General features: G+C 46.2%; 1 protein-coding gene and 1 long non-coding RNA gene across 2 annotated transcripts; both read left to right on the top strand.

Annotated features, from left to right (window-relative positions):
- The first annotated feature begins 200 nt into the window (after positions 1-200).
- Positions 201-7,313, top strand: LOC114776106 (uncharacterized). The gene is made up of 3 exons (XR_003745361.1): positions 201-1,044; positions 5,795-6,110; positions 6,338-7,313. It is a non-coding gene; the product is annotated as an uncharacterized LOC114776106 (long non-coding RNA).
- Positions 7,314-10,575: 3,262 nt separating this feature from the next.
- On the top strand, positions 10,576-11,965 carry LOC114776104 (epidermal differentiation-specific protein-like). The gene has a single exon (XM_028966718.1). It carries the CDS (start codon positions 10,630-10,632, stop codon positions 11,647-11,649), a length of 1,020 nt encoding a protein of 339 aa, XP_028822551.1. The 5' UTR covers positions 10,576-10,629; the 3' UTR covers positions 11,650-11,965.
- Positions 11,966-14,279: the final 2,314 nt, after the last annotated feature.

The following is a 14,279-nucleotide window of genomic DNA, read 5'->3' as shown; positions in this document are numbered from 1 at the left end:
ACTCCCCTTCAAATTTGAGAAAACATATAGAGGTAAGCTATGCTATGCTATGCTTTTGGGTATGTTATGACATGTTATGATACTATTATCTAGCGAAATGTATGTTGACTTACAGAAATAGTATAAACATCACACCAGTGTAGCTTCATCATTTTTTTAACACGGTGGTAGGATAAAACTGGTTTATTAGCTCGGAGAAGATAGCTTAATGTCTTTGCTAGCATAGTGTCCAGCTCAGTGTTGTGCCAGTTCACACTGAAAAATAACTAGTTCACGTTCATAGTTAATTTTTTACAATTTTGAAGTTCACAGCTGTGCCAGTTCACAGCTAAAAAAACGAACTAGTTCACGTTCGCTCTTTATTTATTTATTTTTTTCGGACTCGAAGCACCAGCCATGCTAGCCTGTGATCAGCAAACTTTAAAACATGAGCGCCATTCAGTCTCGCCAGAGTGAACGTCACTCACATTCACGTTCATAATTTGTAAACTGATTCGTTCAGTTCAGCGTTCACGAAAAACAGGAACGCGTTCAATGAACCGTTCATGCACAACACTGGTCCAGCTTGGCTGGAAGGGGTGCTTTCCGCCTGTTTCACAATCAGTAGTCCTCTCAGACTAGAGATGTGATCACAATAGACCAACACTCCTGTATTTCCTGGGTTTGTCACATATTTCTCTCGTAATTATAAGGTTTATATACATAGTTTAGCACAGTAAATAGGCCTAATAATATACTTGATTGTGCTAGTTACTTTGTTCGAAGATCTAGGATTACAAATGTTTTAAATTAAATTGTAAGAATGAATAATTAACACTTACAGTATATCATTGTTATTTTTGCTATCTATTATAGTGAAAGCACAGATCACTTCTGAAGGAGTACCTGGCTGCAACTGCAACTAAAAAGAGGGGAACATCATCTGCTGGTGAGGGTTCTTCAATAAAGCAGCGGAAACTTGACAACACCAAAGCCTCTCAGAAGACCATGGACCTTGCGGTGGTCAACTTTTTTTTTTGCACCCTTTTGGTGTAGTAGAACAGCGTGAGTTCGTTAATTTAATGCAGCATAATCACCCAGATTACCCAGTCATGTCACGTACAACATTGAGAGAGAGAATAGATTAGCACACAAAGCGAATGAAAGATGGAGTGAAGAATGCAATGCAGACTGCTAAATACATCGCCACAACTACAGTCTGTTGGACAGCTCATAGGCAAAGCTTCATTCGGGTTACTGCCCACTAGATTTATTTCAGATAACCTAGAAAGACAGTCTGTTGCTCTATCTTGAAAAAGGCTGAAAGGGGCACATACTTATGACATGCTAGCCAGTACTCTCAATGACATTCATACAGAATACAGCGTCCGTGAAAAAATTGTTAGGACCACTACAGATAATACCTCTGTCACGACTACGGACTTACGGGGGAAGGAAGCGCAGAGGTCTGACATGCTGGGAAGGGGTTTTTATTATTAAATAAACAATAAACACAAATAAAGACGGGCGCGGTGGCCGAAAACGATTTAACTTAAATACAGACAAACTAAAATAACCCGTAGGCGTGTGGCGATTGCCAGAACTCAAACTACGAACAGTGTTACCAACTAAAGTTCACGAAAATGCCAGCGACCCCGAACGGGCTGAAACTTCCGGCATTTATGGGGCGTCAGGATTGGATTCCGGTGTGGAGCCCAGCTGCAGGCAATCCTGACAGAGCCCCCCCTCCAAGGGCTACGTCCTCGGAGCCCCAACAGTACCATCAGTGGAGGCGGCGGGGCGGACGGCGGCAACCACAGGGCTCCTGCCCTGCTGTATCCTCCCCTTGGAGGACCCGGTCCCTCGGGCTGGCTCCCCGGCGTGGTCAGGCGTGGCGGCCCCGGTCCCTCGGGCTGGCTCCCCGGCGTGGTCAGGCGTGGCGGCCCCGGTGCCTCGGGCTGGCTCCCCGGCGTGGTCAGGCGTGGCGGCCCCGGTGCCTCGGGCTGGCTCCCCGGCGTGGTCCGGGGCGGCCCCGGTGCCTCGGGCTGGCTCCCCGGCGTGGTCAGGCGTGGCGGCCCCGGTGCCTCGGGCTGGCTCCCCGGCGTGGTCAGGCGTGGCGGCCCCGGACCCTCGGCCTGGCTCCCCGGCGTGGTCCCGCTTGGTGGCCCCGGACCCTCGGCCTGGCTCCCCGGCGTGGTCCCGCTTGGCGGCCCCGGACCCTCGGCCTGGCTCCCCGGCGTGGTCCCGCATGGCGGCCCCGGACCCTCGGCCTGGCTCCCCGGCGTGGTCAGGCGTAGCGGCCCCGGACCCTCGGCCTGGCTCCCCGGCGTGGTCAGGCGTGACGGCCCCGGACCCTCGGCCTGGCTCCCCGGCGTGGTCAGGCGTGACGGCCCCGGACCCTCGGCCTGGCTCCCCGGCGTGGTCAGGCGTGGCGGCCCCGGACCCTCGGCCTGGCTCCCCGGCGTGGTCCCGCATGGCGGCCCTGGACTCTCGTACCTGCACACAATAATCAGGGCCGATCCATCTGGGTATGTGTGGGCCCTGTCTCCACACGTCCCCTCTGACACGTCTTGTGTCACCCCCTGCACCGCGCAGGGAGATTGTCCCAGAACCTCCGGCGACTGTTCCAGGCACCCCAGGCTGGTGCCTTCTGGGACTATGCAGCCCCTCTCGCTGCCCGGCCCTGGTGCCAAGGGGGGGGCATTGCCAGACCATCCGGCTAGCCCCTTCTGCGTCCGTTGGGACAAGCAGGCCCTCTTCCTGCCTGTCCCAGCTGGGTCCTCATGCCTACCCGGGGGCTCTATGGCGCTCCACCCCTCTGGAGGCAGACGCAGGCCCATGCCTGGCCCGCCCTCCTCACTGGCTACCGGAGGACCCAGCTCAATCGCTTCCCCACCTCCCCTCCCCTCAGGAGGAGTCCCCAACCCGAACTGCACCCCCCCAAAAAATTCTTTGGGGGAGCACCCCCCCCGGCTGGACTTAGGGGGACCTTGGGGCTTGTCCACCTCGCCTTGGACCAGCACATTCGGGTCAGGAACCTCCTCCCTGGGGTTCGGCTCCGCGGCTGGGTCGCCATCTGGTGGACACAAAGAGGGGAAGTGGGGGCGACATACGGACACATATACCACGCACACACACACACACAGACAGAGACAGACAAAAGAGAGGGTCGTCTGGCTCCCTCTCTGGGCTCTCCGGGACCTCCTCAGGGGGCACAGCCAGGATCTCGGGAGGCGCGACCTTCTCGTCGCCCGCCAGTGCTTGGTCTTCTTGCCCCGGATCCTGACTGGCGCTGGATGTGGTGGAGGGGCAGAGTTCGATCCCTGGCTCAGGCTCTGGCCGATCAGACTCCGCCCTCAGTCTCTGCTGGAAGTCCCGAAAACTCCTGTCGGTCTCTCCCTGCTGCCAGAGGGCTGTGCTCCAGCCCCATGCTGATCCAGTCAGACACGTGAGGATGGTAGTGATCTCGTCCGTGTCTGCTGCCCCACTGAAGGGTCCTGGGACCATTTGGCTGTCCCACACAGGGCTGGGCACGTCGCTGGAGATGGTGGTGGCCGTGTGGCGTGGGGGGTGGTGGACGTCTTCTCCAGCATGCGGGGGCGCTGGTGATGCGCTGCCGTTCAGCTGGGGAACGTCCGAGCAGAGGGAAGGCGACTGGAGCTGGGAGGGCATCTTCCCTGTGAGGCAGTTCCGGCAGTGCAGTTGCTGGCTGGCGACCTCCTGTCGCCCTGTTCCACCAGCTTACCCCCGCATCGCTGTCCTCCTCCTCACTGTTGTCGCACCTCTGGGACTGACGTGGGTTTCCACGGACCTCGCAACGATCATGGACGGGCACGATGGGCGGAGCCATCCCGGCACCGACTGCCCAATCGGCGTCATCCTCGTGTTGGTCCGTGTCGACCTCATACCCTCGGAAGTCACGTGGATCTTCACGGATGTCGCGACAATCTCGGACGCGCGCGCTGGGTGGAGCCATCCCGGCCCCGACTGCCCAACGAAAATCCACGTCATTGTCGCTTTCGTCATCCGTGTCCTCCCACCTGTGACTCCGAGGGTCGTCCACCCTGCGGACATCCTGGACCCAGGGTGCGATCAACTCCCAGGGACAGTACTCTGGCCATTCGGGCTGGAGCCTGCCCACCTCCTCGCTGGAGGGACACCGCCGTTGTCGCTTCTCACCCCCCTGGAAGTGACGTGGGTCCCCACGGACCTTGCGACGATCGCAGACTGGCGCGATGGGCGGAGCCCAACTCTCGTCTCCCGTGCTCCTCGTCATCGTCCGTGTCGTCCCAGTCCACGGGGAGCCTTGCCAGCAGAGCGCAGAGTTCTTGGCTCGACATGGCAAGAATCGTGGGGGTCGCATCTTCTGCGCTCGCTGCCCACGTCACTTCCTCGCTGCTGCCGACGCCAACGTCCTCGCTCCGCCCACTCCACCGCCGAAGTTGTCGCTTCCGGGTTTCGCGGAGTTTCCCCGGGGGGTGACGTCATCACGCGGCGCCGCGTACAACGGCTTTCTCGGGGAGAAAACGCTCCACCAGAACGGGCGGCGCGTCTCTCCCCCTGGCGTCCGCGTTCGCCGCGCCGGGCTACGTCCTTCGCGGCGTTTCTTCTCCTCTGCTTCAAACCTCTGCGCCTTTGGGTGGGTCGCTGGCATTCTGTCACGACTACGGACTTACGGGGGAAGGAAAGCGCAGAGGTCTGACATGCTGGGAAGGGGTTTTTTATTATTAAATAAACAATAAACACAAATAAAGACGGGCGCGGTGGCCGAAAACGATTTAACTTAAATACAGACAAACTAAAACTAACCCGTAGGCGGTGTGGCGATTGCCAGAACTCAAACTACGAACAGTGTTACCAACTAAAGTTCACGAAAATGCCAGCGACCCCGAACGGGCTGAAACTTCCGGCATTTATGGGGCGTCAGGATTGGATTCCGGTGTGGAGCCCAGCTGCAGGCAATCCTGACAACCTCAAACTTTATTAAGGCCTTCAGAGTTTTTGCATGTGAAGATGAAGGAAGTTTAACTGAAGAACAGAGGGAAATGTAAATGACAGTGTGGAGGAAGATGATCCAGAAGAGGAGACAGAGGGTGTTGAAGTTGAGGCTTTGATGAAGGAAGAAGATGAGTGCTCTGAATATCAACTCCCAAAACATCACTGTTGTGCCTGTCATCTTTTGAATTTGATCTCAACTGTGGATGCTAAAAAAGCTGAATCAAATGTTGTGTACAGGAAGATGTCTCGTGCAGCATTTGCCAAGTGCTCAGCTCTTTGGAATAAGAGTGCCCGCTCATCTATCGCTGCGGAGGTTATTGAAAGGGAGTGCAAACTGCAACTCATCTGTCCAGTTGATACCAGATAGAACTCTCTCTTCCTTGCAGTTGAGCGGCTACTGAGGATATTTAGAGAAAGTAGGGAAGGAGCTGTCAGAGCAGTGACCATTGCACTTAAAGTCCCCATGTAAGTTTGACTTGGAGCAGATGCACAGTTATGATGTGGTTGGCTATGGATTGTGTGCCATAATATTGTTGTTCACTAATCATTTACACCTCGTTTAATTGAACTGCAGTAGTAGAGCCTATAATTATTTAGATAACTTAGTACACAATAAGCATATCAGTCATGTCTGTTTCATATCTATGCTGACAGGCCACAAATTCATATTTTAACAACTTTTTGCAGACACAATCTGACATAATTAAAAATAGTTTGTTGAATGATGTGTGTAATAACATTATGTATATCTAGGTGTGTGACAAATTCCTTATATCACTTGTTGACATTCTGCATATTCCAATACTGTTTATTGCAGGTTCAGCCCTGCAGAACTTGCTTTCTTAACAGAATATGCATCAACCATGAACCCAGTATCCATGGCAGTCAACATGTTGCAGGCAGAGGTGGATGTCCACATGTGATGGCTGTTACCAACTATAACCGTCCTGACTGTGAAGCTGGACCGCCTCCAAAAGTCATCCAAGTTCTGCCAGCCACTGATCTCTGCCCTTCAAGAAGGAATACAATGGCGGTTTGGTGACATGCTTGCTGACCCTGAACTCATGCTGCTGCAATTTTACTTCCAAAGTTTCGCACATCGTGGACAAGCAATGAGGATTTGCTAAGGTTGGGTAAGTAATTTAAATCATTCATTTCATTGGCAAGTGTTTAATTGATAAGGAAACCTTGCAAAGAACCTTTTCTGATCCTGCCAGTTAATCTGAAATATGTTGTTGCATCTAGGAGATCATAGGAAATTCCAAAGTGATAATAATGGTTTTTACAAGGTTAGAGAGACAGTACTCTTCATATAAGCTTAATGTTTCCTGTATTCTGTGTTTGGGTTGTTGTTATGTAGGCATGGACTACACCAAGAGTCACTTGGAGGAGTACCAAGCCTCATCACCAGATAGCCATTCTGGGTCAGAGGAGGAGGACTTCTTTGGCCATATGAAGGGAAATGTCCAAGAAACCACAAGACAGCTGGATGCCTACCTGGCCAACTCAGCTGCCTCCATAGATACTCTAAAGTCCAGCAGGGCACATCTTTTCTGCAAAAAGAGGCAGGCTAGGGTCAAAAAAACTTGAAATTGAACAAAAATCACTGGTAATGCTGTGCTTATAAGGGCACCAAATGGCACTTATACTCTCATGTTCGTGAGAGAGCCATTTTCACCCTCTGATCTTTGATGGCCTGGCCAGTGGTAAAGTTTTCATTTGATGGTCCTTCATTTTAAGTTTCTTATTCTAAGATCTGCCTTTTGTATTTGTATTGTAAGTGTTGAGTTACACAATATTGTTTTTTTCTGCAAATAATAGATCATTGACAAGATTTACAATTACATCTGTTTTTCATATAGACTCGTGTTTTGTTAAAGAAAAAACTAAACAAAAAGTATTGATAATTCTAGGTTGATTAGGGGTCTGAATGGCATTTATACTGGCATATTCTTAAGAGAGCCACACCCCAGTCAACGGTCAAAATTTTTGTTGTTTCTCATTCTAACATCTGCCTTTTGTATTGACTAAGTGTTGTGTTATCCATTATTAGGCCAATGCTTTTTGCTTTTCTGCAATCATTGGAACATAAACTTTGTATTTACTAGTTTTACAGTTGCGCTACATTTTTTTTTCATGCAAGCCAGGGCAACTCTTGTTGAACAGAATGTGCTGATGATACGAAGTTGATTAAAGGGCTCGCAATGCCACTTGTACTGCCATATTCTTGAGAGCACCACCCCACCACTGGTGTTTGGTTACTGTTGTGTTGCCCTTTTACCGCTCTTAACAGAAGTGTTGAATAGTTTTGCAAGTACATAAATGATTTAAAGATATATCATGTCCTGATTGGTTTATCTTAATGGTATATTAGTGGGTAATACCTAGTATATAACTTGTCATCCACATAATTCTAAGGTACACACAGTATTGCAGAGTGCATGCACAATAAGCACACCAAACTTTCCAATACACATATACTGTATAATTGCTTGTAATTATTCCGAGCAATGACATCAGTACAGGCATAAGTCAGTATATGTACTATGCTTTTACAAAATGGCACACCCCAGATGTTGAGACAAACCATTGTGTGAGTACTTTTACTTAAAAAATATACTTTAAAGTAAATTTAAAAGTAAGTACTTAGGACTTTTACTTAAGTAAGATTGTTGATGTAGCACTTCTACTTTTACTTGAGTACATATTTTGCAGGTTACTTGTACTTTTACTTAAGTACTAAGCTTCTGTACTTCCTCCACCACTGCACACTATTAGTGCACCATTCAAAATTCAAAGTTTGCACTATTTTACTTTGAGCATTTGTTACTCATTTCTATAATTTAGTGCTGTCTGTCTCATTGTTGTCTACATCTTGCACTGCCTGTATCCCCTGTTTGCACTTTATGTAGCACAGTTTGTCTGTGTCACACATGTGCACTTTGTCACTATGTAACTTTTTAATTGTTCAAATGTTACATGTAGCACCAGGTTCCAGAGAAATGATAATTTGTTTCACTTTGTACCATCTAACATGTATATAGCTGAAATAACATTTGTCAACATTTAATAAATACCCCCGTTCATTGTCAAAATTCTGCTGCAGCCTGCCACTGAAGGAGCTGCTCAGTGCTGTCAAGGTCTCCTGCATAGGGTGGGAGATGTTGTCTAAAGGGATGATAGCTTATCTACCATTCTCCTGTCACTCACCACCTCCACTGGGTTCAGAGGGCATCCTTGACCAGAGCTCTCCCTCCGGATCAGCCTGTTCAGTCTCTTTCTGACCCCAGCAGAGATGCTACCTCCCCAGCAGACCACACCATAAAAGATAGCTGAGGCCACCACAGAGTCATAAAAGAGTGGGTCCTTCACCCCAAATGACCTGAGCCTCTACAGGAAGTACAGCTTGCTCTGCCGTTTCATTTAGAGGGCATCAGAGTTGTGAGTCCAGTCTAGTTTATTGCTCAGATGAACACCAAGGTACCTGTAGCTCTCCACAGCCTCAATGTCCTTACCCTGGATGTTCAGTGGTTGTAATGGAGGAAGTTTGTGCCTGCGGAAGTCTACCACCAACTCCTTGGTCTTTCCAGTGTTGATCTGGAGGTAGTTCTGCTGGCACTAGTCAAAGTCCCGAGTCAGTTATCTGTACTCCTCGTCATCCCCATTTGTGACTAGGCCAGCTATTGCAGAGTCATCAGAGATCTTGTAGGTTGTAGGTGAAGTCTACAGTGTAGATGAAGATGGTGAAGAAGAACGGTGCCAGAACCGTTCCCTGTGGGGCCCATCCTACTGCAGACCACCCTGTCTGACACACAACCCTGAGTTCTCACATACTGTGGTGGGTTGGTGAGGTAATACATGTTGTGAGGTGATGATTCACTCCTGTGTTCTCCAGCGGGAGACAAATAAAAGAAGACGATTCTCACAGTGCTCCCAGCGGTCTCCAAGTGAGAGAGGCTTGTAGGCAAACTGAAGTGGGTTGTGGAGTCTCAAGACTCAGATTGTTGCCTCAAGACTACAATCTGACACACATGGAACTTCTTCACCATGTCAATGAAGAGGCAACAAATCACCCCAAAAATAATTTAGGTTGGACCCTGACACCCTTCATCTCAGATTTAAGAAAGGCCTTATTTTACTTTACAAGATCAGAGGGATCATTCTCTGTCCAAACTGTGTAAGGGAAGTTGATTAACAAAGCATTGGTAGCTCTATGGGATTACTCTAGTACTTTACTCACTGCCTGCACTGCTCTCATTGCTACTGATTTAGGCTAGTTCATCGAGTCAAGTGTCAGGTCATGGGGCCACAGCACCACCAGGTGCCATCCTTACCTTGTCATAGCATGTGCTATCCTACTACGTTTATGGCCCTTTATTATCTTTTTGATACATAAATATGTAGTTTAACTAATCTCTGGTGTCGCACTCAACTTTTTTGACTTAATCAATTTGAAGAAAGTCATGCCAAGTCATGTCACATGTAGTGTAAAGTCCCTGACAAAGGTCTTGTCTCTTGTGTACAAATTGACCTCAAGTGCTAAAAAGTTGGGGGTTTTTTTTACAAGAAAAGGCTAATTTTATTCCGAACAGCTTTTGTAATAATATTTCAGTGCAAAACAAAATGGTCAAAAAGTATTTCAATAGTGAAAGCTTGCTAAAGCCCATTGAGTCAATTTTTGCAGAGACATAAGTGTTGTCGCCTTGTCATATGAGCTTCATTGACTAATAATGAATAATTAGGTCTCAGGTGTATAAAAAGAAACCCAGTACACTAGACCTTCACATCAACTGCAACTAGACCTCTGCAAACACGCCTACGATTCACCCTGAGACTAAAGTGTCGATTATCAAGAGGCTGGAGACCAGATCCACTGCTGATGTGGCAGACACCTTCAATGTGTCGCATCGTCAAGCACAGAGGATTAAAAAAAAGATCTGAAGAGACTGGAGACGGTTTTGACAAGCCCAGGTCAGGCAGACCCCGCAAGACAACTGCTCCGTTTGTTGGCTCAAAAATCCAAGGCCAGCCCATTTCATACAAGGTCAACCAGAAAAAAAGGAGTCAGGAGCAGGTGGATGGCATGGAGCATTATCATTTTTGGGCAATGTCATTTTTTTTGGGGCAATTTGGGGTTTTTGGGTAAGGCTTAGCAGCAAAGTGAAATAATCAACAATGAGGAAGCAACGTCCAACATGGCTGCCAGGACTTAATGTTGGATGATGAACTGCTTTGTTCCAGTTCGTGGTCGTTGGTCTCTTGGGCACTGCAGTGCCCCCTGTGGGCCATGAGATGACATGATCGCCATGACATAAGACCACTTGTATATATGACAGAAAATTAAAGCTATTCAAACAGAAAAAACCTGAAATAGCCCACCTCAGGTGGACACACCTGTAGCCGAACTTGAGATATGAAATAAAAAGATATTAATAGTAATAAACAAATATCTTTCAAAATGTATGAGCAGCTATGGCATCAGCTTTGATCAGGAAACGTGCAGAAAAAATATGCACACCTGGTAGGCCCTCCTAAACAAGATGATTGGCTCTGTGCAGTTCAGCCCACTCTAAGAACACTACAAATACAGCAGGAATTCTTCACACACACACTTTTGCTCTCACCTCTTGCACAACCTTCAGGAGTACGGGAATGGCTTCAAATCCTGTAAACAAGATTTTTGTGTACGAGAATCCTGACTTTCAAGGCGTGAGCCGGGAGTTCACTGAGTATTGTCCAGACCTTCGGGATGTTAGTTTTAATGACTGTATCTCCTCTGTGAAGGTCATAGGGCAGCCATGGGTGTTATACGAACACCCCCACTGTCAGGGTGCCCAGTTCTACTTTGAGGAGGGTGAATGTCGATCAGTGGAGTGGCATGAGGTAATTTCTTCACTGGAACAGGTGAAAGAAGATCTGACAAATCCTCAGATCACACTGTATGAGGATCAAAACTATGGGGGTAGGAGCATTACCCTCAACTGTGAGACAAACTTAATGTTTGGCAATTTCAATGATATGATTTCTTCCTGCCGAGTGGACAGAGGAGCATGGGTCCTGTATGAGCATCCAAACAGAGGTGGTCGTTCAATTCTGGTCAGAGCTGGAAGAGAATTTCCAAGCATAGGCTGGATTGACAACCAAGTGTCTTGGGCTCGTCCTCTTAAACCTGGGAGACCCAAGATAACAGCTGAGCTCCTCTGGGACAAGAAAGAAGAAAACACCAAATCAGTCGTCATTGACTCCATCTGTGGTGTGAATCGTGGAAAACATGAGCAGACCTTCTCCTCTGAGCTCAGTCGGGAGTATGAAGGTTCTGTCACCGAGAGCTTCAACTTCAGCAATGCTACACAGATAAGTGTGGGGATGTCATTTGGGTTTGATATTGGTATAGTGAAATCAGAGGTCAATGTGAATGTGAGTAACACTTTCACCGTGGAGAAGGGGAGCAGCAACACCAAGACGGAAAAGAAGGGTGTGAAGATTTCCATACCAGCCACCATCCATCCACACACCAAGCTCACTGTGAATGTAGTGAGAAAAGAGGTGGATGTGAAGGTTCCAGTCAAAATAACGATCCAGTCAGGCTACAACTCTTCGACTGAATACGGGGAATACAGGTGCCAGGCTGGTAACACGATCTTGGCTGAATACCAAGAAGAGGACATTTAAGGCTGCAGTAAAAGTAAAAAAAAGAATTATAACCATATCATATACACAGCAAACTAAATACTACTTACTAATAAAATACAGAATTCTTACTTTGTAATCTTATACGCCATAACCTATAGAGCATTTCTTTGTTTCATTTTTCCATAACTAAAATGCTTAAAATGTAAGTCTGTCAGTCTTGATATATTGGTGTACCTCTTGTGATTTGGTGAAACTGGTGTGATTTTATCCCATATGTTAACCTCAATGTATTACTGAAAGTGAAGCGATAATCATTGTGACAATTATTATTAAATGATTAGCATTATTAAACTAAGCATTTTTGTTTTTGTTGCATCAAAAACAAAATACCCAAAAATTATGTATATTCTGGATAAGCAGATTTGCAATACCTATGAGAATCATGAGATCAGAGTGATATATTATGGAATAAAACACATATGTATATACAGATTAAAGAAATGAAAACAAACATTTAATTTCTGGAATGTCTGGAAACGTCATAACTGCATTGTCTTTTTAGACATCAGAAGCATTATTGTCTTCACAAATTTCAGAACAGTTAAAAAAAAAAAAAGCCTCGTTTACATTTAAAATGAGACACCAGTGGTTTAACACACGAGGGGCCCATTTCAGAAAGGAGTTTACAAGTGAAAAATGTTAAGCCTGAAATGAGAGAAACTCTGGGTTTTCCGTTTCAAAGTGGCAGGTTTGTCAAACTCGAGAAAGCAGGGTAAGTCAAGCCTGTTTCTGAAAAAGAGGTAACTTTTACTTAGAGTCAGTTACCGTGGTAACTTACTCTGTGAACCTAACCTGGTCAGGAACCTGTTTTATTCTCTAATCTGTGAGTTTCTGTTGGTCTCCTCCCCTGTTTTAAAGATGAAGCAGTTAAGGGAAATGCATGTACTTTTTTGGATGAGGAGACTGTATTAATTCGAAGAGAATTACATTGACGCCGGGCAAGGATTTTGAGACCCAGAGTGGATTTCTTTTCTTTTCTCCATACATTTGTGTTTGAGCGTTACCGTTTTACGTTGCAATCAATTACATAAATCCATAATCTAATCCGTTCTTAGATTACTAACATTACCCATTGTGGCCGCGCTCTTACATCCGGGCAGATACTATGTGCAGCTTTACGTTTCTTTGCTAGGGGAAGATTACTGTAGATTATTGGGGATGCTGTGCATATTAGTAAGGCCACTGTATGCAGGGACACAATGGTAGTAAGTGGGATTTGAACCTGGGTCTCCTGGTTCATAGGCAAGTGTCACTCACTAGGCTTCTACCACCCACTGATAAATGCCTTAAATGTAAATAGATAAAGTGTATCCAAGTATTGCTCCCATGAAGCCTGGGCTCTTGAGCTTTTGTGAGCTGCAGGCTGTGCTTCGGCACCTGTCAAGAGAAATTAGAAAGTTCCACACCTACATCAAAAAAAAGCTCACTCCCAGGTTCACGTGAAATCAGAGCGTGCTGTAGATGTGAAGGTGGTGGAAGTAAAAGAGATCTCCGTACTGACAGAGGTGACTGCATTAGTCCAGAAACTGGCTCTCAACCAAGAGGAGCAGATGGATAAACTGTCTGTCTGTTTATTAAATTAATGAATTTCATGTCATCATATTGGAGATCTTTCTGGTATGTTTTCTGTCTATATTATGAGCCATTTCTTCAAGTTGTGGGAGACTGTTTTCTGTTTGCAGAATATAATACTAGAATAGGCATAAAGACAACTTCTGGCCCACAAGGTGGCATCACAGTCTCGTTTTTATGATTAACTGCCTCACCTATTTCTTCTGTGTCCTGATCGACCTGCTTCACCTGCTTGCATATAATTGAATTGAGCAGATGCACTACAGCACTTCTTAATCACCACAAAATGCTTCTCTTGCTCTTGTCCTGTGTCAATTTTTTAATTTTCAATGATGTTTGACATCATAAAGGCTTTTGAAAAAGCTAGAGCAATTACACATTTTCTGTGTTAATTGTGGAATTGACCTTTACAGCTGAAATCACAGCCTCTAAGAATATGTTCAGTTGAAAAACTATACAAATGCCCCACCCAAGGTTACTATAATTATTATTACTTACAGCAGTAATGTTGTCAGCTTCATAAAACATACAATTGATAGTTTAAAACAGTGGTTCTCAACCGCTGCAAGTAGGTGCGAGTGGACCACATGATGGGAGGCAAAAAAAAAAAAACTAATTTATGATCTTTGTTTGGATTCATCAGATCTATTTTCGCTGCTAAAATAGACCAAAACAGTGATTATTTCATCAAAAATGTAAGTGACTATTATTAACTTGTTTGTCATATGAAATCAGTGTGAAATTAGTGAGGTGATGGTAAATTAAGTGGTGGTCAATTGTCAGCTCTCTTGGTCGAACTGTATTGTTAACTGCATAAAACAAATAAACTAATCAGAATATAGGCTACAGTTAAAGCTTTCCTTTAGTTTTTGTGAAACACACGCAGCCACGCACACACAAACATGTTTAAATACACTTATGTTGGTAATAAATGAATAACAATAAATTGTTGTAACAGTAATATATGCAAGTTTTGTTTTACACTGTAAAAATGTAATGATTTGCCAATGCAAAGAGAGTACCGGCACCTTTTCTTC

Source organism: Denticeps clupeoides, unplaced genomic scaffold (assembly GCF_900700375.1).
Source record: "Denticeps clupeoides unplaced genomic scaffold, fDenClu1.1, whole genome shotgun sequence".
NCBI classification, from domain to species: domain Eukaryota; kingdom Metazoa; phylum Chordata; class Actinopteri; order Clupeiformes; family Denticipitidae; genus Denticeps; species Denticeps clupeoides.
This window is presented reverse-complemented; position numbering and strand designations above follow the sequence as displayed.